We start from the raw sequence: 26,371 nt of genomic DNA, 5'->3' as shown, positions 1-26,371 counted from the left end.
AAAATTTATTTTTTTAATAAGTTCGCTTCTAAGACAAAAAATGTTTCGCTGTGTAATCGTTCTTTTGTGTGCTGACTGCCTTGTACAAATGAGTGCAGTTCAAGTGTAGAAATGCCGTTTGATTCGATTATGGATTTACCAGATACATTTTTTGATTATATGATATCAAAATATGGCTGAAAAGATATTGCGATTACTATCCAAAAACTGCAGATGTTTCAAGAACCCTTAATGTACTGCTTTGGCAACTTCTTTGTCAACAGCCTTGTAGATTTTGAGCGATCCTATCAAACATGTTTGTGCCTATGAACTTCAGACATTACGTATGTCGAACATACCATTTCGGTTGGTTATCCGAAAAACATCAACATTCGAGGAGAAGAACCAGCCATAGGCTGAAAATCTCGATAATAAAGATATGTATATAAAAAAATCAACATTCGAGTTGATTTTATCAAATTAAGGTCATTGTTTACAGAAATTGCAGCACACGAAGACAAAAACCAGTTTTTCAATATATTTTTACAATGAATACGATAAATCGTGCTAACTTTTGTTGAGCTGGCTTAGGTAACGCAAAAGTGTGTCAGTAAAGGAACATTTTTAGTGAATAAATATTTTTTTCCATCTATCTCGTATTATGGAAAGCAGTGATCATGGAGGTCTTTCTTTTGTCATCGTGTGTTTAATTCCAACATTAAATTATTGTATGTTTTTGTATCACGTTAGAGTTTAGGTTCACTCACCACTTCGGTATGCTATATGGTAATCTTGTAGGTATATTTTGTTTAGATAGATAGAAAGCAACCTACTGTTGTTCTTTCCCCAGTAACGTAACTGTGTTTTCGGAAATGAAGCTGCCCAAGGCCAAGAAACTTTTTAGAAAAGATAAACAAAAAATTTTTGTTGCACATCATCATCGCCTATCAAGCTGTCATAATTTGGATACGTTTAAAATCAGTTTATTATTCCTTATTTTAAACCATAATAACAATCTGGACCAACATTTGTGTTGCTGAACAACTATTGCAAAACGCTTACTTTTCTCGTCCATCCTGGGCGTATCTCAATATTTTATGCCACATGTTGGTCTAGGAATATCTTAACAAAGTGTTACATGCCAATAAAGGATCATGATTTTAAACTATACAAAAATATGAGTGGTAAATTTTCTGGAAATATTTTTTTGTTCCTAATTTCCATCTCAAAAGAACCACCCTAATTAAAAATAAATGAGCCACCCTAATGAAATATTATATATATATTCAACATTGAAAATGACTTACAGTTATATAAGAGATTATCTATTATCTTATTTTTTAATTTTTTCTATAAAAAGGACCACCCTAATGCTAAATAAGTGAACCACCCTAACGATATATGATATATAATATGCTAGCAGTTGCCAACGATGATATAAGACATGTTCCAGTACAATTGCTATGAATATTTCAGCAACTAAATTCAAATCCTCCATTTCAAATTCATTTCACTCCCCCAACTCAAAAATTTTCTAAGTCCAAAAAGTCAATTTTTTTCCAAAAAAAAAATTTTTTTAGATAACGCCAGATCTCGACGTTTCATTTGGCATTTGGCATCAAAAAAAATTTTCGATTTAGAAATTTTCATGTATCCCTACCTTGGGATATTTTTCGTGTTCAAAACAGCCAAACTTTGATCGCTTTGGGCCACCCCTTAGCGAAGTCCGATTGAGCTGAAATTTTGCATGGGGACTTTTTTTGAAGAGACGAAACTTATGAGCACTACCCATTTTTGAAATTCGAAAATTCGATTTTCATTGGCACCCTACTGTTCAGTTTAGTCAGGCTGGCATCCGCCGGTTCGTGCACAACACACAACACAGACAGGACAGACGCACAGGGTTTCTGACGTTCCCCGAACACGAGCAGGCCTTGACATTCCTGGTTCAGCTGGCGCAACAAGAAGCCTTTCCAGCTGAGATAGCAGCGTTGAACAAGAACAATCCAGTCAGTCCATCGTCTTCGATAAGCAAGTTGAATCCAGTTCTCGACAGTGGAATCCTCTGTGTGGGAGGCAGACTAGCCAAGGCGCCAGTGTCAGCGAGTCGGAAACATCCGATGATTTTGAGCCACCATCATCCACTGGCAAGGTTGGTCCTGCACCACTACCACTGCAAGCACTTCCATTCCGGATTGCAGCTTCTCGTGTCTACAGTTCGTGAGCGTTTCTGGATCACGCGCATCAGGAGTCTTGCTAATTCTGTATTGCACGAAAGCGTTCGTTGCTTCCGAACCAGGCCGAAGGTGCTAGACCAGCTTATGGCTGATCTTCCGTCGGAACGAGTCTCTCCGGCACCTCCATTCCTTAGAGTAGGCGTGGATTATTGCGGACCGTTCTGGATCAAGTACCCTGTTCGTCGCGCGACTTCCACGAAACATTACGTCGCCATTTTCATCTGCCTCGTTACGAAGGCAGTCCATCTCGAGTTGGCTAGCGATCTCACTAGCGAAGCCTTCCTTGCCGCCTTCAAAAGGTTCGTGGCTCGCAGAGGAAAACCGATCCTGGTCATGTGCGACAACGCCACAAACTTCGTTGGAGCCAAGCGCCAACTGGATGAACTACGACAGTTGTTCATCGACCAAACGTTCCAGGAGTCCATCGTCCGTGGAGCGATCGAGGACGGCATAGATTTCCGCTTCATTCCAGCAAGATCTCCCAACTTCGGTGGTCTTTGGGAGGCCGCCGTGAAGTCCTTCAAGGGTCATTTCAAGCGTACCATCGGCGACCGTGTGCTGCAGTACGACGAGATGATCACCGTGTTGCCACAAGTTGAAGCGATCCTCAACTCTCGGCCCCTCCCGCCGGTCAGTAACGATCCGTCGGACTTCGAAGCGTTGACGCCAGGTCACTTCTTGGTTCAGCGACCGTTGACAGCAGTTCCAGAGCCATCTCTAGAAGATCTGCAGCGGAATCGGCTGTCCATGTGGCAGCAAGCGCAAGACTACGTTCAGCAAATCTGGACCAAGTGGTCCACTCAGTATCTGTCCGATCTCCACAACCGGACCAAATGGACCCGGAAACGGGACAACATCTCTGTTGGGACTCTAGTCCTACTCAAAGAAGACAAGCTTCCGCCACTAAGGTGGAAATTGGGCCGCGTCATTCAAATCCACCCCGGATCAGATGGCAACATACGCGTTGTTACTGTGAAGGCCCAGGACGGCGAGTATCAGAGGACCATTTCAAAAATTTGCGTCCTTCCGATCCGCGACAACCTGGAGTCTGAGCAGATCTAATCTGCATTCTTTCGTCGATTCTACTGCTTCTTTGAACTGCCAACTCGTTCCAAATTCCTGCCTACCGGAACCACTTGAGGTCTACAAAATCAGTATCCCATTCGTCACCTGTTGGTCATTCAGTGGCCAGCCACAATTGTATCGTTCTGCATGTGTGAAGTCCACGGTGCCATCCTGTCCGTCATTTTGAAGCGTTCCCGATTATGTCGCCATTTCCATTTGCCAAGGTAGCAGAGGCGTTGCATCCATGCGTTCGTGGTGAAGGAGTATCCATGGCACCTCTAGATCCGCCGGCGACCGCTTCATCGGCTCGTCAACGTAGAATGCGTCTGCATCGTCCGCCCTACTGAAGCTTCACCATTGCGCGACCGGGACATCGTCGGTGCTTTGGCACCCGCGGAGGCCAGGAGGCCTCCGCTTCAGGCAAGTCATTTTATGCTTGGGTTATATAGGTGAAAAAGCACCCTCTCATTTTCCAGATAGTTTTTCCGTTTGCTTGCCTGTGGACCGTGGACTCCATCATCCGTTTAGTCTGTCAACCTGGACATCATCGGCGTATCAACGTTCGATCGTTCATCCGGGACATCGTTGGTGCTTCGGCGCCCGCGGAGGCCAGGAGGCCTCCGCTCCAGGGAAGTCTATTTTGGTTTGGGTTATATAGATGAAAAAGCACCCTCTCATCTTTCAGGATAGCTTTCCCATCGTAAATCCGCGGCATCCGGCCGTGGGACAATCGAATATCCGTCCGTGGGATTTCCGGCGATCCGTCTGTGGGACAACCGTCCAACGGATTCGTGTTCGGTCATCCGAGTGAATCATCCCGTCCATCAAGTGCATCCGTGTTGGCAGAACCGTAGAAGGAACAGTAGGGTAAATGATGATGGTTGGACCAATTTGGGGTGTTTCAACACGAAACCAAAATTCAAGTCAAGTTTTCCCTATTATTATAATATTTTAATATGCTAATTTTGGTACTGATGGAAAGATCTACTCTTCTAGTTTGTGAAAAGCCCGAGAAAACATAAATTTACTTTAAAAAAGTCCATAAAAATAGTTTTATTCAAGCAGTAAATTTTCATCTTAGTTGGACCAACGCTGATCATGGTTGGACCAGAAGTCCGATGATGGTTGGACCTACTGGGAGAAATAGTTTGTTCAAAAAGCCATCACATATTAATAAAACAAAAAGCTATACAGACTTGTAATGCAAATTTTTAAAACTTGTGAGCAGTTTTTAGAGCGCGAGCATGATTTATTATCTTTGGAGTCGCGTCGATTATGAATCAAATGGTACGAGTGTTAGAGGGATTATCAGGGTGGTAACTATACTCATATGAAGGAAAACAGAACAAATCCATAATATTTTATGTATGTTTATTTTAAGGAACCAGTTCACAAGATTAAATTATACAAATTATACAAATTAAATTATACAAATTCCAAAAAGACATTTACAAAGACTGTTCCCGATCTGAAGTCATATGTGAATCGGCTGCCCAGTTTGACTGATAGGCCATCAACGGCTCCTCCATGTTGAAGCCTTTGGCAGCTTGGTCATCCCTCAGACATCCGCGGGCTCGACGTTTAAACTGCCCTGGGTGGTAATGCCGCTCAAACGCACCAGTTTCCGACCAATATCTGTGGATGGTGCTTTATTTCACGAGACAACAACGTCGATGAACTTCAATCAGTGGCAAATCGGTCACCGGATCGATTGGCCCTCGAATCACGTAACGATTGGCCCTCCAAGTCTCTAACACGCACTGACTGGTTAGTTGAATAGTTCCCGAATTTTAACCTCTCGCGTTGTATTTCAACTGCAGCCTTTATTTCGATATTAGAGCCTACAACGCACTGAAACTCTCCATTATACGTAATGTAAGTACGCGTGAAAAAAGTAAATAAACAGAGCTAATCCTAGCAACCAACATGGTAACGGTTAGGTCAATAGACATATATTAGACTTCTAATGTCGCTTCAACCCTTGTGACTAACATCTAGTAGGTGTGTGTCTTGGATATGGTACTCAAAGTGTCAAATTTGTTGGATTTTGATCAAAGCAATCTGTCTCCAAAAACAAACACGAATACCTATTTACTGTTACGATTCTGTCGGTTGTGTTTTTATGAGATGAGAGCAAGGTGTGTGCAATTTGTTCCGGATTTCCTGGAGAAATCACCTGTATTGGTAACTGGCAGCCATGCTACGCATAAATCATTACACTCGATGATGAGGTAATGCAATGCACCATTATCGTCCAGTGGACCAGGATTGTTTACCGCGTCAGGGCTCTAGTAAAAGTACGAGAACCTCGAGTAAATCCATGTACCACTTATTCCACTATCGCGCTGTTATCCTAAGGTTTGCCGGTAGAGTAGAGTTTCTGGTTAAAAGTTTTAACTTAAAACATTAAGAACTGCATTTCGTGCGGCAAAATCGTCTATTCATCATGCAGTTGTAATCCTCCAGCCTGTTTGTTTGAAAATGGCAGCTCATTAATTAATCCAATCTTTGAAAGAAAACGGGACAGAGCAAAACGGCGTCAGAACAGGTCAGAACCTACCTCATCATTGCAGTTTTACGGGTTTACTTCACGTATCCACTCTTTCCGTTTCAAAATAAAAACAATATGATTGACACTTTAAGTACCGCTGCATCGCATTGTTGGAAAATCAGGGTTACTGTGATTAAAACATCCCAGTCACAGCCTATGTATGGAGAAATAGCGCCTCTAGCGTTCTATACTTGTACTTCTATTGTTAGGTCCAACCAGAATTATTCGTAGGACCAATCATGATCATAATCAGTTTAATTGATATCGCTAATTAAAGGGATTTTTTATACGAAAGCTATGAAATAATAATTTCCTAACGTAAATTTCACATGTTTTCGCAATAGTAAAATGCATAAAGTTCATAGATTTGTTACAGAATATTCATTTTATTGAGGGTACAAAATTCGTTATTTTGGTGTCCCCACTCTACTTAGAGTGAGGCTTTCTAAAACATACATTTTTGAACAGATTTGAAGGTAAATTAACAAAAAATCAAAGTGTATTGAATGAATAAAAAGTTATTTTTTGACATTAGTGAGATATTACTTCAAGTTTTTAAGAAAAAGCTGGCATAATCGACTAATTTCCAAATTGGTCCAACCACGATCAGTTTTAGGACTGGTCCAACCATCATCATTTACCCTAGCAGTCTTCGCAGTAGAGCAGTCGTCGAACATCCGAAGCCATCGTCATCGAGTCGACAGTCATTGGCAGTTAGCTTCAACAGAAGAATAGCAGTCGTCGGTTTCGTACCGCTGGCGTCATCCCTTGATTAGTAACAGCAGTCAGTGTAGCATAAGATTCAGTCTAGGCAATAGTGTTTTTGAAATCACTTTGATTCCAAGGTGGGCGGTATGTTTGTACGCAAATGAATTGTATCACCCTAAGCAGCATACAATCCACATGAGAGAATCTCTCTCAGTATCTCTTGTCTCCCGATCAACCTACATCTCATTAGATGCAGGTTCAAGCTATCCATTGTAATGCAATATAGACCAGTTACCCACAGATCGCCCGTGCGCGTGCACCTATCGTTCTACCGCGACCGTTTTGAAGAACCAATAAATTCAATTCGGTTGTACCGGCCCAGTTTTTATTAGTACACAATAAAGTGCTTTTAATTCCTTAATCGCGGGTCGAGTTCAGTGCCGTATCCGAAATCCGGTTCCAGTGTGATCCTGTCGGAACAAATACGTCCAAAAATGTTTCGTGTAGTTCATTCAGAAGAGCATCTATAGATTTCCTCAGAAAATTTACCAAGAAATCTTTAAGAAAAGCTTCAAGGAATTTATCTGAGAATTTAGAAATTCCTCCGATGCTCCGTAGAGATTCTTAAATAAAAATAAACCAATAACTCCTTTATAAAAACTTCCATGCATTCTTTTTGAAAGTGCTCCATGAATTCTTTTGAAAAACCTACCATGTATCCCTTTCAGAAAATTATCCACTAATTCCATCAGAAAAATCTCTAGAGCTTCTCACAGAAATTTCTCCAGTAGATGCTTCAGAAATTTTGAAGGCATTCGTTCAAAAATCTTCCATGAATTTTTTGAGAAATCGATCTTCAAAACAGCCTCCTGGAATTTATCCTGGGGTTTCTTAATATTAATGTCTTAATTCCCTTTAAAATAAATTAATTAGGATGTTTTCCGTAAATTCTCTCTGAGATTCCGCCAGAAATAACTTCAGAAATTCTTTCTTCTATTCCATCAGAAAATTTTTCAGCGATTTCTTCGGGAAATCTTCTAACGATTTATTAAGGAATTTGTCTATGGATTGCAATGTAAATTTCCTTAGATATTCGTACGGAGATTTTTCAATGAGTTTCTTCGCGTGCGCCTCCATGTTTTTTGCACAAACATCTAGAGGATTTTCTTCAAGGAGGAAATCTTTCAAAAATATATTCAAAAATATTTTCTCAGATTTTTTTTAATTTCCACAGATTTTTATCCTGGAATCTATACAGATGTATTTCTATATGTAAGGTACCCCGGGGCAAGTGAGAATCCGGGGCAAGTGAGACCTACAGCTATTATTTTTATTATTATCTATTTTTAATGCAAACGTTCTTCGTGGAAAACATAGGTACCACACCAACAGATACTTTGAATACAAAAATTGTTATTGTTTCCAGCATAAAGAGACCATATATGTTATTGTTGTTCATATATCATTTTCAATTCACTAAGTGAGATTAACGTACTCTACTACATTCGTCGTTTAAAAAAAGAATAACAAATAAAGTCAAACTTTTCCAGTTTCAGGATAATATTTGGAGTGCTTGCAAATTATTTCAAGCGAAAAAGAGGTAACTTATTTTCATTTATTACCTTTAGTTAACTGCTCTCACTTATCCCAGTACGTTTCAGCATCTGGGGCAAGTGAGACCTATAAGAGTAAACAAACAAACAAACGCAATTTCATAGTTTGTTCTAACTTTCTTCAGCTTAAGTCGAAATTTACACAAAACTGAAGTAAAAATCGGTGTCTTACATAATCAGGCGTTGAAATATACTTAATTACTTCTATTTTGATGATGAAGCTATTATTTAAATTGGTGAAGTCTCGGGTATTTTTTTTTCGAAACCATCTATTTTTCACATGTTTGTCTATCATTCCATTATTTTTTCACTGCAAAATAAGTTTTTCTGAGTGTTAAGGAACCGTCTATAATGTATAAAAAAATAGGAAAACGACCTATTCAAATGATTTGAAAAATCTTTAAAAATCTTTAATGGTCGTAAAATTATGTATGGGAAAACATAACATCTGTAAATCTTGAAAAATCTTTTGGTGAGATTCATCAACTATGTAATATGAAAAGCAAGTTTCGAAATCTTCCGTCATTTAACTTTATGGTGCTTTTTGTGTAAAAAAAATCAATAGGGTTTGCACGAGCTGCTAGAGTTAAATCAACTTTTTCTCTCAGTAATTCGTTATTATATGTGTTACGTAATTTATGCAAGGTACCACAAAACTCTTCCAACACAAATTTCTGAACAAAGTTAATCGTATGAGATATTTATACTTATGCTACCTTACCAGCAGCAACTATATTAAGTCATATGTACAACAATTCCGAATAGGTCCCACTTGCCCCGTGAAACGGAGTATAGGAAGATCTGCTACACTTTTCTTTATATGCATGATATATAGAATTTAAAAAATTTGAAACAGTTTTAATGCCCGTTAATATGAAGAAATATACCAACAATGTCTTTTAGAACCTTTGAAATTATAAAATTATTTATGTTCAGAATTTTTTGCCATAAAAAAATCAAACTAGCACTTTTTTAGGTCCCACTTGCCCCGGGGTACCTTATCTTAAGATTTTTGGAAGAAGAAACACTAATCTACGAGAAATTTCTGAAAATCATCGATAAGTTTTATAAGAGGACTTCTCCAAGTATGTGTTTTAATTTCTCGAAAAATTCTTCAAGTGTTTCAGCAAACGTCATTTAGGGAGTTCCTCCAGGAATTTATTCAGATTTTTAGGTTTTTTATTCAAAATCTTCATTGTGTTACACACAAATTCCTCCTGGGATTCTTTCAAGAATGCCTTCAGGAGTTCTTGAAGGTAATTTACTGGAAATTTCTCCAGAACTACCGTCAAGGTTTATTTCAGAATTTATACAGAAATTTATTTTAAAATTTCTTTAGAAAATACTTCAGAAGAAGTTCCAGAAATTTTCTCCTGTATTTTAGGGTTTTCTTCAAGAATTTCAGCAAGAAAATTCTTCAATCTTCCTTCAAGCTTCCTCGACGAAATTCTCTGAAGCAGTCACTGAAGTAATCTCTGGAGGAATGCAAGAAGTAATCCTTATGAAATCTTTTGAAGGGCTTCCTGAAAGAATTTGTATAGAAACTTAAAAACGAACGTTCAATAAACAATGTCTGAAAGAATTTTTGAAAAACTTTTGAAAAAAAAATGATTTGTATAGTTTCTTTGTCGAACAAATTTGTATAGAAAAATAATATCAGGAACTTTTCTAAAAGTGTATGAAGGAAAGCTTGCAGAAATATTAGAATATATTAATGGAGCAAATCCTGAAGGAATTACTGAATGGTTCAGGTGTTCAGTGAACTGCAAGACCCTCATCAAATTATTATTATTACTATACCCGATTCTTAATTTGCACGGCCGTGCAAAAAAAAAATTCCATACAAAAAAAATCAAACTTTTATTTTTGCATGATTCGTCGAGAAATCATATTATTTTTTATTGCACGGTTTTCCGAATTTTGAACCAATTTTTTTTTGTACGGTACGCATCAACCGTGCAAAAAAGAATCGGGTGTATTTATTAACAACATTTTACCATTATTGTGGCATTCGTTTCATCCTCATCAAATGTTCTTATAAAGTCTTTGAAATTTTCTGAAGAAATTTGCGAGAATAAATCTTGTTGTAATTTCTAATGCAATTACTAAGAGAATATTCCTGAAGAACCACAGGAATGATTGCTGAGGATATTCTAGAAGAAATTAATTCATGAAATAATTCTTGGAGGATTTCTATAAGAACTTCTAAAGAGGCTCTTGAGAATTTTCTAGAAAAAAAAACATGCAGAAATGCCAAGGTATAATTCATGGAGAAAATTTGTAAAGGTATCCCTGGAGGAATAGAATAAGCAATTTCTGTAAGAAGCTCTGGAGGAATTCCAACAAGAATTTCTAAAGGTTTTTATGAAAAAAAAATCTGATTTTCTTAAGGAATTTTTCAGGAACTGCTGCAAAACTCTCTAGAGAAATTCCTCTTAGAATCTCTCGATGAATTCTTTTATAAAACTGTGAAGGAATTACCACTGGTATTGCATTTTTGGAGGAATCTCTGGAGAAGTACCTGGAGAAAATCGAGGACTAGTTCATAGAAGAATCTTTTTAGTATTTTTTTGGAAACTCCTAAATAAATTCCAGAGGAAATTCCATGTTAAATTCCTAAAACAGCCACTGGAGAAATTTCAAAGAAATACATTCAAGAAATTCTAGCACGAATCTTTTTCTGATAAAATTACAGAAAAATATCGATATCTTGAAAAATCCCTTAACGTTTATCTGGTGACTTTTCTGGAGGTAGCTTTGGAGAAAATTTAGTTTCATTAAACATAATTTTTTAACTAAAATGCTATCGTCAGGATTCGGAAAGTTATCCAAACAATATGTATTAGGTGCATTATCCATTCCATGGGGGTGAATCAGTATAGGGGTGCTGATTTGTTAACCATGAGTAACCAGCTCTAAAATTACCATGTCAGCTCTGCCGCTAATCGACAAATGGTGTTACTTTTCAAATGGAGAGGAACTTGCCTCTGGTATCTTTCTTCACCGGAAATTTGCCATTCACATAAAAAGTACCACCACTAATCAAGCATTTAGCATCCATGTTTCAATATTTCGTTCCTCGGCCCCAATCTTGCCGCTTACGGCACTCCAGAACGTGTGAAACGTATTTCTGCTATTCGAATTAATGTACACCATTACAATGTTGGGTATATGTCATTGCTTAAAACCTAATAAAAAGCAAACATTTTACATTTCTGCTAGAAGTCGCATTCAACCTTTGACAGTCGTTTCCATCCCCCAAGAAGATTTTTTTTTCTGGAATTTTTGATTACCATTCACCTGATTTCATCTCACGCTACCAGAAAACATAGACTCTTTGGGATCAAATGCCCCAAACATGCCAACCCCTCCGCTAAACATATATTATTCCGGATAAGACAACCCATTCAGGAAGCTTTTCAAATCGCAACCATATATTTCACCGTTTTGTGGCTTTTCCACCGTCGTCGTCGCCGCCGCCGCCGTAGACCGAAAAAAGGCCCTCTTTAAATCCTTCCCGGGGACATACCGCACATACACACACACACATACACACACACACTAGATCCGCTACTCCGTCAGTCTAAACACGTGGAAAACGAGCAAAATAGTGGTCTGCTATTTAAAAACTCATCCCTTTCCGTTCCGATTCGTTCTTGCTGGTTGGTGCGGTGGTGGCTGGCTTCACTAACTGGTGGTCGCTGCTGGTATGCCTTGCAAGTGCAAACATACCTCGGGGCGTCCAACTTTTCCCTTTTCTTTTTTTCTCCTCCCCCGTACCCCATTACCCCAAGCATGTGATGGCTACCCACCTAGGACCTTCTCAGAGTCCCAGCCCAGTCTAGTAGCGCGGCAATCCAACTTATACTTTTAATCCCGCGCCACATGTTGGTCCGTTGGATAGCTGAGCTGAGCTGAGCCGGACGGACGGTCTTGCGCCACCGTCTAAACGAGCTGGAAAATACACATTTCAACTTTCAGCCTGACGCTTTGGGATACAATGCCCACCGACCGACCAGACCAGACCAGTACCAGCAGTAGTCAGAGGAAAATCCCTCTCGCAGTAGCTGCAAGTGCTGGACATGGACAGGAATCACGATAGGGGCGAGATGGATCCATTTGGGAGTAGCAGTGTGGAAGGTATCGCCGTCGTACGGTGGAAAGGTGGAAATTTATGCATTTATGTGTTGGATGAAATTTATTTTATTTCATTTCATGGATGGTGCTATTTTTTTGTTGGGTATGGTGCCTAAGCGTATGTGAATGTCGAAAAAAATGAAAGTAATCCCGTACGGTGTTTGCATAGGATTTCATGAAGCTTTGCATGGCATTGTTGACGGATGCTTAACTTTTAGGAAACTTTTGTATAAATGTCAAAGCATTCACCTGGTAAGTACTATAGTACACGTACACAAAATACTGTTATTAATTTGAAGCACTCCAAATCATACGCACAGATGACCTCAATTTTGTTGCTATTCTTTAATGAATCAGAACTATTCGAATTTCTCAGAGAATTGATGGATCACTTTTTCAGTTAATGAGGGAAGCGAGCCCGACAAGTGCAAGAGAAACATAGCTGGTTTTCTTAAAAAAAAGTGTGTTCGTTGGTACGGCGTCATCTGCGTGACACCAAGTTACTCACTGAGAAATCAAAATCAAAATTCTTTCAAATTCTCCATGAATAAATTAAAAACTTCATCCAAATTTTTAAACCAAATTCTTACCGAATTTCAACCAAAGACTCCTTAAGAAATTCATCTGGACTATTCTGAAATTTTATTTTTTTTTTCAAAAATATTTCCAAAGATTTCTTTTTTAAATCCTTCCGAAATTCTGCAGCGGATTTATCAAACAACTTTCCATAAATACTTTAGAACATTCCTCCATGGATTTCTTTGGAAACTTCTCTTCAAACATTCCTTCAGAAATTCCTTCACGGATTCTTAAATAAGCATTTTTCGTGAATTCAACCGCAAAGTTTTCTTCAGGATTTTTTTCATAAATTCATCCAGGGATTCTTCCTGATTTATTTTAGAAAATTCTGCCTAATTTGCTTAACTTTTTTTTCATGAATTTATTCGAAAATTCATTCACAGATTTTTACAGAATTTTTAACACAAATTCTTCAATCCTTCAGAGATATCTTCTGAATTTCTTTCGGGGACTTTTCAGTAAATCTTCTAACTTTTTATTTTTTTCAAAAATTCATCCAGGGATTCTTTTGATTTTTTTTCCAAATATTCCTCGAGAAATTCTTATCCTAATATCTTTATTCATATTTTCAGAAAATCGTTAAGGTTTCTTCTGAAATTTGCTGCTTGGATAGCTTTAGAAAGGTCTCTTCGTATTGCATCATATATTTCTGTAGAGATTCCTTTAAAAAAATTCTCCAAGAACATCGTTAGAAAATCTTCTATGAATTGTTTTAGGAATTTCTACATAGATACCTTTCAAAAATCCCTTAGAGATTCCTCTAGGAAAATCTTTCACGTATTCCTTTAAAAAATTTGAAGGTATTCTCTAAGAACATCTGCCACATTTTTTTTGCAAATGGAGGGGAATGTGCCTCTCGAGCCGATCTACTGAAGAATATCTTGTGTGTTCCTTCTTTCATTTCTTTAGAAAATGTCTCCACGAACACTTGTATGATATTTTTCTAAGATTAGTTAATCTAGAAAACTTTCCATGAACTCCTTCCAAAACTGCTATACTGCATTAGAAATTCATCAAGGAATTTATTTATGAAATTTCAAGAAATTGTTTCGGAAATGTTTCGGAAATTTTCTTCGAAAATCCTTCAAGGATTCCTTCAGAAATTTCTCACGGGATTCTTTCAATTTTTGTATTCACAGGTAGATTTTTCAAAGAATTAGTCCGAAAGCTCCTAAGTGGATTTCTTTATAACTTTTCCAGAAGTTCAATAGAGACTTTTTCATGAGTTTGTCCAGGACTTCCATCAGAGATTCCGTCGGAAATTCCTTAATGAATGTCTTCAGGAATTCCTCCAGAGATTCTTAGGTAGATTATCTCAGGAAGTCCTCAAGATGTTCCAGTTTCATTATTTTCTCAGAAATATGTACTTCCAGGATTTCTCCCAAGAATAATTTCACAAATTTCCCCATTGCTTTTTTCAGAAATTTATCCAAAAAATGAACAATTTCTCAGTAGATTTTTCTAGGAATATTCGCAGATGTTCAGCCATTTGTTTCTCCTAATATTCCTCCAAGGATTTCTCTTGAAAGAAATACGTCCATGGATTCGTCCATAAATGGGTCACAACCAATGAAGTACTGGATTATAAGTTATAAGCTGATTTTATGATAAATTCTCCGTTTTTACATTAAAAGCGTGGGTATTCTGATTACTTGCCTAATTTCATGTTGTTTGAGCAGAACTTTAGGTAACTTTGTTGTTGTATTCTTCATTTCTTGTCTCTTCCTTTTGTCAAGGGATTCTTCTGGTATTTCTCTTTGAGTTTTTTTCAGAAATTCTTCCTTTGATTTCTTCAGGAGTTTCTTTTAGACTTCTTCAGAAATTCTTCCAGGAATTATTTAAGAATTTGTCGTACGATTTTTGCAGGAATTCAACTGCAGATTTCTTTTCAATTTTTGAATCCCTCCACAAATTTGTACTCAAATTTCCTTCCTAATTCCTTCAGAAATATAACCAGAGATTTCTTCAGTATTCCAAGGATTTCTTCAGAAATTTCAACAAAGTTTTCTTCATAAATTCTTCCAAACTAGAAGTTTTCTACTTACTCTTCTTATTTCATACTGTAAAAATATTGCTGCGATATTAGAATTTCTTTCAGAATTCTGGAAAATCGTGAAGTGATTCCTTCAGAATTTTTTTTAATTGTTTGTTTGGAAAACCCTATATAACTTCGGAATTATTTCCGGGGGTTCTTTCCAAAAATACAATAACTCCGTCAGAAAATATCTCCAGGGCTTCCCGCGAAAATTAGCTCCAGGATGTCTCCAGGAATTTCTCTACAAATTCCTTCAACCATGCTTTCAAAATCATTTCCAGGGATTCCTTCAGTAATTATTCTAGAGATTCTTTCAGAAATTTATCGAAAGAATTCCTTTAGAAAGCTTGAATGGATTTCTTCGGAAATCCCTTCATGGATTTATTCAAGAGATTTCCTACGAACTTCTACATAAATTTCTCCAGAGTAGTTTTCAGGCAGCTTTCAGCAACTCCTCTTGGGAATTTTTCAGGAGTTCTTCGAGAAACTTCTCCGAAGATAAATAAAAAGAAAATCGCGTTAAGTACTGTTCCTTTGAATTGGAGCGGACCTGGTGTGGTGGTTAGAACACTTGACTATCACGCCGAGGACCTAGGATCGAATCCCACTCCCGACATACTCACAAAAAAGTGGGTTCTTCTTTCGGAAGGGAAGTAAAACGTGGGTCCCGAGATGAACTAGCCTAGGGTTAAAAATCTCGTTAATACAGACAAAAAAAAATGTTCCTTTGAATTCCACTAAGAATTTGCATCTTTTGACAGATACGTATTTCGACCTCAACTGTAAGGTCGTCTTCAGTGTCTTGTACTTGACTCAAGTACAAGACACTGAAGACGACCTTACAGTTGAGGTCGAAATACGTATCTGTCAAAGGATGCAAATTCTTAGTGGAATTCAAAGAAACGGTACTTAACGCGATTATCTTTTTATTTACAGATATTCCCCTAACAAGCCCAGGTTAATCATCATTCTCCGAAGATACCTTAGCTGAATATTCCGTGGATTCCTCAACTATTTCTTTCACAGATTTAAAGAAAAATCATTTTCATATAATTGATTTAGGTTTCTTTTAAAAGTTTATTGAGGGATTTCTTGAAATGCTACAAAATTTCCTCAAGCGCTCCTCTAGAAAATCTATGTTGGATTCCTTTACAAACTTCTCCATAGAGGCTTTTAGATAGTCATCCAGTTTTAGTATGGGTTTCTATTCAATTGATTCTTTAAACATTTCCTCAGGTATTATTTAACTCTTCGGAAATGGATTATTTGCCGCTGCTGTCGCAACCCCGCTGGTGTCGCACACGTTTGTTATGCTCGGTTCCATCGCCGGGGTCATATTAACCCCTCCGGCTGCAAAGGGCTTTGAGAATTTCAAATTCATCCTTTGTTACTTTGTAGTTGTCCATTTATTATGCAAGGGAATTTTCACGATTTTTCGACACCCCCTTGTTAGATTTTTTTCGTATGAGGACCCAAGTATTTTTATATGGCGCGTAAGATTTCGTCCCTGCTCTCCCCCATTAATAGTTTTGTAATTAATGAACAGCCCCTTTGAGAAGTCCCTCTAAAACTTCTTCAAAAAATCTTTCAGGAAACCTTCGACGAATTCCTTCAGGAATTTTCCCAGTTATTATTGAGGAATGTAGGACAACTTTTCGGCTGTTTTGTTCTCTTCGCCATGTTTTTTTTAACCTATTGAACTAAATATTGGGCTCAAATCTTTCCCAATCAATCTGAATTATATGACCAACTGTCAGGCAAGTTGGCTGACCCCTCATGACGAAGAGAACAAACCTGCCTATAATACACTTTGTCACCCGATTTCCTGAATAAATTGAGAACTCCTCCAAAAATAATTTCCGCCATTCCTTTTAAGTTTCTTTCAGGAAATGATTCACAATTTGTTACAGGAAGTCTATTAGGGATTCCTCCCGAAATTTCTTCCAGAAGCCCATGACTCCAAACTCCATGAAAACTTTCAGAAAACCTCTGGAGATGATTTTGGATAATCATATATAGATTCCTTCAGCAATTCCTTCAGATAGTTGGAAACTCAGAATTCCTGCCAAAATTTTTCCTTAAGAAAATCTTCCAATAATTCCTTTAAAACTCCCACCATAGATTCTTTCAGAAAGATTTCTAGGGATTCCTTAAGGATTTGCTTTAGTGGCTCATTAAGAAACACCTTAAAAATTTCCTTCAGAAATTGCTTCAGGAATTCGTTAAGAAAATCCCTAAGATATTTCTCCAGAAATTACTTCAAGAATTCTTTTGGAAAATCTTCCATGGATTCTTCCACAAACTGCTCCCCGGCTTTCTTTAGAAAAAATTGAGACTTTTCCACAAAATTGTCCGTATTTTGTCAGAAGTTCCTTCAGAGTTTCATCAGAAACTCCCTCAAGGAATATTTCTCCAGGAAATCCGTCAAATATGCATCTACAAATTTCTTCAGAAATTTTTCCAAGGACTCGTTGAGAAATTTTACTAGAGGTATCTTTACAAATTCGTTCAAGGACTCCATTGGAATATATTCCATGAATCCTAGAGATTTTCAAGGGGATTTTAGAAAAAAAAACCTTTCAGAAATTCCTTTAAAGGTATCTCCAAGGATTTTGTTTGAAAACTATCTCAGGTATTCAATCAAAAAATGTTTTCATGGATTCCTTCAGATTTTTTTTCCGCAAATGTCTCCAGGCATTTTTTAGATGATTTTTAGGAACACACTTAATACGTTTTTCCAATATTGTCTCTTTAGATTCTTGAAGATACTTCTGTAGGGATTTCTGTAGAAAGTCTCATATGGATCACTGAAGAAAATCTTCCAGGAACTTTTTTTTAATTTTCCATGGCACTTTTATTTTAGAAGGAATTTTAAAATAAAAATGTCACGGAAGTTTCTCTTGAAAGTTCCTTCTTCACATATTCCTCCTGCGAACCAGAAATCTCCTAAATGATTCATGTAGAAATTCTTTCAGCGATTACTTCAGAAATTCCTCCAGAAATTTCTACAGAAACAACTTTAAAGAGTTTGTAACATACATATTCAGGAATTGCCTCTGGAATATCCTACACGGATTCCTTCAGCAAATTCTCCAGGGATTTATTTTAAAAATGTTCCATGGATCGCCTAAGAAATTCTGTGATGAAATTCTTCAGTAGTTCCACCAATGTTTCCATCGAAAATGCCTCGAGGGATTCCTCGTGATGAATTACTCCATGAACTCCACTAGAAAAAAAATCATGGATTGTCTCGGATTCTGTTTGGCTTCTTTAAAAAAGCACTTCCAGAATTCTTTAAGAAACTCAGTAATTAAAATCTTTTTCAGAAATTTGTTTAAGGATTTCGTAATAAATTTCGTAATTTCGTAATAAATTTCGTAATAAATGTTACCGGCTGTTTGGGTTCGTTTGGAAGTTGACCATCAATGTTAACTTCTTTTCCCGATCAGCCTAGATAGCTGTGTAGTGTCGGTAGCAGTTGTCTCAATTGGCTAAGAATAACACTACGGACCGCCTGATCCAGTGGTAAGAGTCCACTAAACAGGTGACCCCTAATTCATGGTGTTATGCGGCTTTATGCTTACCGTGCCAAAGAATGAATGGTTAGGGGGGTCTAATAAAAACCTAACCACAAACGGAGCCTGTGGAGAATTAGGGCGTCCTCCACAGTATTACGCCCTTACTGCGCTAACCGGAGCAATGGTGCAGTGGACCTTGCGTTTCTCCGAGATAATCAGTTGCCCTTCTTAAGTCTCAAATTTGAGGCTAAATAAGGGCGGGGTTATTCAAATGTTGTTAATTAGCTTACATTACTGCCTATATGGGTTCGCTTAATGCGTTTTCGCCATTGGCGTTTTTCAATTGACCACGATTTGGTTCGTCGTTGATGTTTCCTTTTTGTGCTGTGATTGTGAAGAGTGTAATCCTGTCTAGTTTGGGTAGTGGCTACGGCAAGGAAACCTCAGATCAATTTTCAGCGTAAAAAGCGTATGTAGCCCAAGTGGATCTACATAAAAAAGTTCATTTTCGTAGGGTAACTTCTGTTTAGGTTACCTTGTGAACCCAGCTTTGCTTTTTTCATTATAGATGAACTGTTGTGCCTCGAGCATGCTCTATTTTAGAATAACGTTAACAGTATGTTTCAACCTTTCCTTATGGATGCCTTCAAGCAAGCTCTTGTTTTCAGCATCTTTTCGCTAATATTTGGCATCTGAAGTAGCTCAGACATTGATTTGAGATGATTCAGTTTGATGGAATACTTAGGTAGTACAGTTCATGGTTAACTTAACATAGAATTGCACCTAACCCAACTCTGCATGAGCAGAATTTGTCATGAGTTGACTGATTGGCATGCGCCAGATGAGGACTCTCCATTTGACCTTTTCGCACTTTGGAGTGTTCCTTCGCAAACTTTGCGTATTCAGGCGTCCCTGCTCAACAAGCTAGGGAACCTGTAATAATTGGTTGCGATCACATTTTATGGATAACTCGCTTCCATTGCTACTCCAAGAGAGTTTCATTATGGTTTTGTTATTACAACGCCCTTCATTGTGGTATACCATAGCTACTGCTTTGAAAGAAGCTTGCCCTCGGCGGTCTGTGCGGACCGCAAGAGGTATTCCTGAATGGAACTCGGACCTGTTCAAGCTCTAAATATCTTCGGATAAACCAGTCTTTTGTATAGCTACGAATCTTTAGCTTCTACCCCGAGGATTGTAGCTATAGAATCGATTTAGTGAGCACTAAAAAGCTCTCCTTACTTCAAATCTCCTGGAGCAAATGGGGCTTTATCCTATTTTTCTCCAGAGGGATTTGAGTTTTTCAAACATGTTTTGAACTCTTGTAGTTTTCTATTGGGTATTTTCATGGCATGAAATTACTCTGTAGTTTTATCCCGAAAGGGTGCGTGCGTTGTATAAAGAAGGAATAAGTTCCAGATTGATCTGGTTACGTCGTTCTTTCTGAAATGCTCGAAACGCATTGTCGATTATCACATCTGTGATGTTCGTCTTGCTAACATGCCTGTTCATGTGAACTCACATGTCTCCCAATTTGGGATGTCCACAGTGACTCTTTTACATAAAGTTGTATACGTTTTCAAGAAAGCACTCGCTCAAACGTAGTTTTTGCTTGGGTGATTTCTTGAATATTGAGGATGCTTTTGATGGCGTGCCTTTCTATGTCATATTGAAAGTCGCATGACGTCGCAAGCTACCTCCAATGAGCTATAGGCTCTTTTTACGCTTATGCGTTTTACAGTGTCCTTTTCAGGGCACTGATTAACCCCGTTGTGGTATGAGCTATGAGCTCTCGTTGCGCTTATGCGTTCATTCCCTCTTCTAGGGCACCCCTTCCTATTTCATCACCTTTCCCTTTCCGAATTCCCATCCCTTGTCCCATTCTCCCTCAGGTAAATGATGAAATAGGCTCATATGTATGGCGATGGCACAAATGTCCCAAATGGAGGATAACGTGCCTCTGGAGCCGGCCTTCTGATCTGATACCAGTAATTAAAATCTTTTTCAGAAATTTGTTTAAGGATTTCGTAATAAAATGTACCAAAGATTCTTTCAAAACGCCATGCCCAGTTTCCTCGAAAAGTTCTTCCATAAATTCCTTCAGAAATGCATCTCTCTCTCTCTCTCTCTCTCTCTCTCTCTCTCTCTCTCTCTCTCTCTCTCTCTCTCTCTCTCTCTCTCTCTCTCTCTCTCTCTCTCTCTCTCTCTCTCTCTCTCTCTCTCTCTCTCTCTCTCTCTCTCTCTCTCTCTCTCTCTCTCTCTCTCTCTCTCTCTCTCTCTCTCTTCTTGGCGTTACGTCCTCATTGGGACAAAGCCTGCTTCTCAGCTTAGTGTTCTATGAGCACTTCCACAGTTATTAACAGAGAGCTTCCTCTGCCAATGACCATTTTGCATGCGTATATCGTGTGGCAGGCACGAAGATACTCTATGCCCAAGGAAGTCAAGGAGATTTTCTTTTAAGAAAAGATCCTGGACCGACCGGGAATCGAACCCGTCACCCTCAGCATGGTCGGCTATATGGCCCACAGAAATGCATGCAGGAATTAAATAGGGCATTCCTTCATTTTTTCAAGTAATTCTGATAGGGTTTTCGGAAATTCTTTCTAGGATAAAATCAAAAATTCTAGGGGTTTCTTCTTAAATTTTCACAAGAATTCCTTCTAAAATTTCCTCATGAATGGCTGTGTATGTGTAGACTAGACTAGACTAGACTAGGATTCCTTCTAAAATTTCTTCAAGGATTCCATTGGGAAGTTCAGGAACAGGAATGTTTATAGAAACTTCTTCAGGGATTCCTCCAGAAATTCTTGCAGGCAATTTTCGCTTAAAGGGTGATACGGTCAAAATTTGGTCACACAATTTTTTTCATTACTTTAGACTGCGTACACCAAAACAGCTGATTTTTGGACCAGTAATGCTACATTATATGTAGCTTATACCATAAAATTTTCATCAAAATCGATTGAGTATTGGTTGATATATAGATAAAACCATCGACCTACCTTTTTAAAATTTTGTACAATGGCGCTCCATAGTAAATTTTCGGAAATTCAAGGTCAGTAAAGCACAATTTTGATTATAGAACTACCAATACTGCTCCGATTTTTATCAAATCTTTACAGTATAGTACTATTATGAAAATATGTTCTTAGTAAAATTTTGAGCCGTTTTGTATGAATACTTTCAAAGTTGTAGCAGTTTGAATATGAAAAATACTGACCGGGTGCCACTTAAGCAAATATAACTCTGTAACGGCTGGATCAAATTGAATGAAATTTTTACACAACATTTTGATATGCATACTTCACACACAGAAAAATTTTCATTGAAATCGGTTAAGTATCTCTAGCTCTATAAATAAAACAGTAAAAATGTGTGAATCCTCTTTGCACAAAATTTTAAAATTGCAGATCTGAGGGTTCAACAATATCTCCGCAAATACTAGACCGATTTTGATGAAAATTTTATGGTACAAGCTACATATAATGTACCATTACTGATCCAAAAATCAGCTGTTTTGGTGTACGCAATCTAAAGTTATGAAAAAAATTGTGTGACCAAAATTTGACTTGACTTGACAAAATTTGACAAAATTTGACCACCTAAACAAATATTACTTTGTAACGGCTGGATCAAATTGAATGAAATTTTTACACAACATTTTGATATGTATACTTAACATACAGAAAAATTTTCATTGAAATTGGTTCAGTATTTCTGGCTCTATAAATATAAGAGTAAAAATGTGTTCTTATTTTTTAATCCTCTTTGTACAAAATTTAAAAATTGCAGTTTTCAGGATTCACAATATCTCCGCAAATACTAAACCGATTTTGTTGAAAATTTTATGGTATAAACTACATATAATGTACCATTACTGGTCCAAAAATCAGCTGTATTGGTGTACGCAGTCTCAAGTTATGAAACAAATTGTGTGACCAAATTTTGACCGTATCACCCTTTATAACCAAGTCAATTGACTGAAACTTTCGTGCTCGGTGAGAAACGTACATTATCTAGTTGTGTAAAAACAACTTAAGTCTATTGGTGTGAAATAGAAGCAAAAATTTCCAAAAATAGGACTCATGTCAAATTGATTCGTTGGATTACTCCAAGAATATCACATCACCTTTTCGGAATTCCTCCTGAAATCGCAAATCCTTCAATTGGGATTCCTTCAAAAAATACTCATGGGAAAACCTCTAGGAATTCTTCTAGGAGTTCTTATTGAAAATTCATCCAGAAATAATTCCTGAAAGAACTCCGTCTGACGATTCTACCAGGAATTCCACCTAGGAATTTGTCCAGAAATTCCTGCTAGAGATTTTTTACAGATTTTCATTTGGAGATTGTTCCAGGAATTCCATCTATGGATAACTTCAGGAATACCCGTGGGAACTCCTTCTGGTTATTCGTCTAGGAGTTCTGTTTGGGAATTGCTTTAGAACCTCCTCTTGGGTTATGCCGGAAATTTCTGCAGAAGCTCCTTTCGGGAATTCTTCTAAAATTTCCTACACGGCTGCCTTCTGCAAACTTTTTTTTATGGATGCATTCTTGAAATTAAGGTAATCAAAAATTCCTACAGGAGTCAAGTGCTCTAAGAACTCCTTCTGGGAATTCATTTCAGGAATTTGTTTTGTGGATTTCTCTAGAGACTTCTGAAGAACTGGTGGATTACAGGGTGGATTACAAGAAATAACTCCTGCAAGTCCCTCATTACCCAGGAGGAAATCAAGCAGTATTCGAAAAAATAAACTCATAGAAGATTCCAGAAGGAACTTCAGGAAGAACTACAAAAGTAACTCCTGGAGGATTCCCACAAAGAATTCCTCGATGATGCCAGAAATAAACTTCTGGAGGAACTTCAGCAGATATTGCTGGAGGATTCCCAGAAAAATAAATTCTTGAAGGAATTCAAACATGAGCTCCAAGAAAGTTTCCAGATGGAACTCTTAGAGGATTCCTTAAAAGAAGTTCAGGGAAAACCCCGAACTCCGGGAAATTACCAGAAAGCAGTCTTGGGAGATTCCTAGATTCCCAAACTCGTGGTTGGAATCCAATTGCAAATCTACCAAACAACGTTTTGGATAGAATCCAGCATAATACAATTTGTGGAAATATTAGAACAAAGTAATTGATGAATTCATGAAGGATCTCCCGCTGGCATCATAGAAGGAATTCAAGGAAAAATTCCGGGACGATTTCCCAATAAAATCCCAAAGTCTCCTGAAAGGATGCTATGAAAAACTACTCGTTGAAGGCTCTCGAAAAAATCTTGGAATGATTCTCGTAGAAACATTTAAAGAAACCCCCTATGAATATCAGAAAATGAGCATCTGGGTCCAGAAAAAGCTTTTTGAAACTCCGAAAGGAACTTTAAGAGAAATCTACTAACTAGGAATCCAAACAAATTTTTGGAAGAAAATTCTACAGAAATCTCAGAGGAAGCTCATGGAGAGATTTGTGGTGGGAATTCTAATGAAAATCCCAAAGAAATTTTGGGGCAATCTCCGGTGAACTCCTGGTGGATTTTCCATTCGATATCCTGGAAGAACTGAGGATCCTTTGTGAAATCCCAAGAAGATCCATCTTACTGAATGCCAAAAGATATACCAAAAAGAATCCTCCGTGGATCTCCATTTATTTCGCATCTAAAATCCTGATGGGATGTGATCTGTATCTATGTAATGATGTGTCAATCCCAAGTAGCATTTTTAGTCAAATACACTATAAGAGGTTCCTAGAACCATCATCAAATCAAAATAAAAGGTATTAGGTTTTATGACGGTTCTCAAAACCTTCCCAAAACTAATTGGACTAGAAATGTTACTTGTGATCTTTATATTAGTTAACTCAGCTTTAAAAAAATCCATTTTAAAATTCAATCTAGTTGGAAGCAGAAAAACAAAACTCCGATTTCGCTTTTTATAAATCGTAGCGAAAAATCATGCAACGTTTTCCTTAAACAAACTCCCCACTTCCCCAATCTAACTCATGCGCTCAAGCATGTGCAGCATCAATATTCAACCACATTCTGATTTATTTCCTTTATTTCAATTCTCTTCCCTCTTTTCCATGTGCAGCACTCCACAAAGGAATCGCTTTGTTCCCAGCGCCGGAACTGTTCAACGGTAAGAAATCATCTCCCACAGCATACAACCTACCCCTCGAAGTGGATACCTATAACATGTATCCACCAAGCTAGGAGAAGCAATAGGTACTCTTGGTGACTTACGGGTTAACTTGACAACAGCCAACTCGCACAGGTGCAACGAGTGATAAGAGGGAGAGAAGGGTGGAATGTTTCTATTAAAGATCACAACATCAACAAATGTTGATATTCTATATAGTTTCCCGGTTGACATGCTCTCCCAAATGTATTGAGTAATGCCTACTTTATGGCGTTCAAATTTGCGCTATGTCCAGCTATTCAAAGAAAACATCTGAAATGTTTCGTTATTGAAACATTTCAACCTACAAGCCTGTTTCCAGGTCTCAATCGTCAGATGCGCTTTTTTATTGTGAAATCTATCTGAAGAAGACTTGCTTGGTAATCGTTGGATTAAATGGAATCTATTTTATGCCTTTAAGATTTTGAGTTTCAAAACGTTCGACTAAAAGTAAGTAGTTCCAGCTAGCGCCATCCTGTTTTTACTAACCCGAGCAGAAGGGCATACCTTACAAATACCATGCGAAGAGCAACATGTGCTCTAATACCTAAAATTGTTATTGCTGCTTTATTCTACGACATGTTATGAGAACATCACAATAACAGTTGGAGATATTTGAGCAGAGTTTGGTATTGATGTAGTATTGATTAATGTAGTATTTGTTGTTAACCGAAAAACAAGATTTGCTATTACACCATGCAGTCATCGAACAAATGAAACGTTCAATAACAAGAAATGTTATTAATTTGTTATTCAATAACTTTGGAATAACAAATACAGCATTTGAAATTTTTGGTATGCATTCATTATTGAAATAACAAGACTTGTTATTTTCTAGGTGTTATTTATACAAAATTTTGGTATTCATTTTTGTTATTTTGCCTCTTATTACCACCTAATGAAGGGCATATCAAGGTATGGTAGTATTTATGATAAATACCTTGATATGTTATTCTTTTGTTATTTTCTTCTGCTCGGGAAAGCAATGCAGCAAAGGCATCTCACCTCACCGACGACACCGCCAACGATCAAAGCGAATTTCATTCGATATTTTAAACTGATGTATTATTTATTTCAACACCCAGCTCATGGCAGCTACAGAAGCACCAATACCACCTGGTCGTCGTCGTCGCCCAACTTGGTCTTACTTTTTACGAGCATTCGGATCCGGGTGGGCTGCTGCAGCAGCAGCAGCAAAAGGTATTCCACGAATCTACAAATGTTGTTCTTTTCCGCGGAAAATCGTTACTCATATACAACATTGTTGGTACACTTCCACCCGCAGTACCTAGCCTTGTTACCAGCGTTCATGGCTTCGAGGAAATGGGGGCGTTTGTTTTCCTCCTTCAACACCTGTGGAAAAGTGAGCGCAATACAGCGCAGGCCGGTGGGGGAGGACCAAAGAAAATTGGAAGTTGTTTGGGAAATGGTACCTTTTTATGGATGAAACAATTTCCCCGGAAAAGCGATCAACATCTCTGGTGGATGGTGACGACGACACGACGGCGAATGGAGCAAGTAAAACGTTTGCCATCGTTGTTTGGTTTTATCACGTGAAAATTATAATTTAATCAACTTGGTGTGTCAAATCCGCCTCTTCGTTCTCGAAAAGGAGGTACATGTTCCGAGAAAAAACTGCTGCGAGGATAAACGTTATGTTTCACAACGATTACAGATGTGGTATAATGTAGACCTTTTTTATGTTCCGTAAACCGGGGTATCATTGATCAGCGGGGTAACAATGATCGGCTTGTCCGACCTCATGAAATGTTCAAACAA

General features: G+C 37.8%; 2 protein-coding genes across 3 annotated transcripts in view; both read left to right on the top strand.

Annotated features, from left to right (window-relative positions):
• Positions 1-26,371, top strand: part of LOC109398423 (transmembrane protein fend) — a 711,615-nt gene that overhangs the window by 193,932 nt on the left and 491,312 nt on the right. For both annotated transcript variants that reach the window (XR_009996118.1, XM_062845064.1), the window contains exon 2: positions 24,506-24,553. Coding sequence is in view for 1 of the 2 variants with exons in the window: in XM_062845064.1 (XP_062701048.1) it covers positions 24,506-24,553 (48 nt within the window). In the remaining variant the exon portion in view is untranslated. The remainder of the gene's footprint in view (positions 1-24,505; positions 24,554-26,371) is intronic.
• LOC134285061 (uncharacterized) lies at positions 1,735-9,798 on the top strand. Its single transcript, XM_062845063.1, has 2 exons — positions 1,735-5,221; positions 6,042-9,798. The coding sequence occupies exon 1, from the start codon at positions 2,100-2,102 to the stop codon at positions 3,276-3,278; it is 1,179 nt and encodes a 392-aa protein (XP_062701047.1). The 5' UTR covers positions 1,735-2,099; the 3' UTR covers positions 3,279-5,221; positions 6,042-9,798.

This window comes from Aedes albopictus, chromosome 1, assembly GCF_035046485.1.
Source record: "Aedes albopictus strain Foshan chromosome 1, AalbF5, whole genome shotgun sequence".
Classification (NCBI taxonomy): Eukaryota; Metazoa; Arthropoda; class Insecta; order Diptera; family Culicidae; genus Aedes; species Aedes albopictus.
The sequence above is the reverse complement of the archived record's forward strand: the minus strand, read 5'-3'. Positions and strand labels throughout refer to the sequence as shown.

Coding starts and splice junctions, on each gene's coding strand:
- LOC134285061 (XM_062845063.1), top strand. CDS start 2,100: ATGATTTTGAGCCACCATCATCCACTGGCAAGGTTGGTCCTGCACCAC.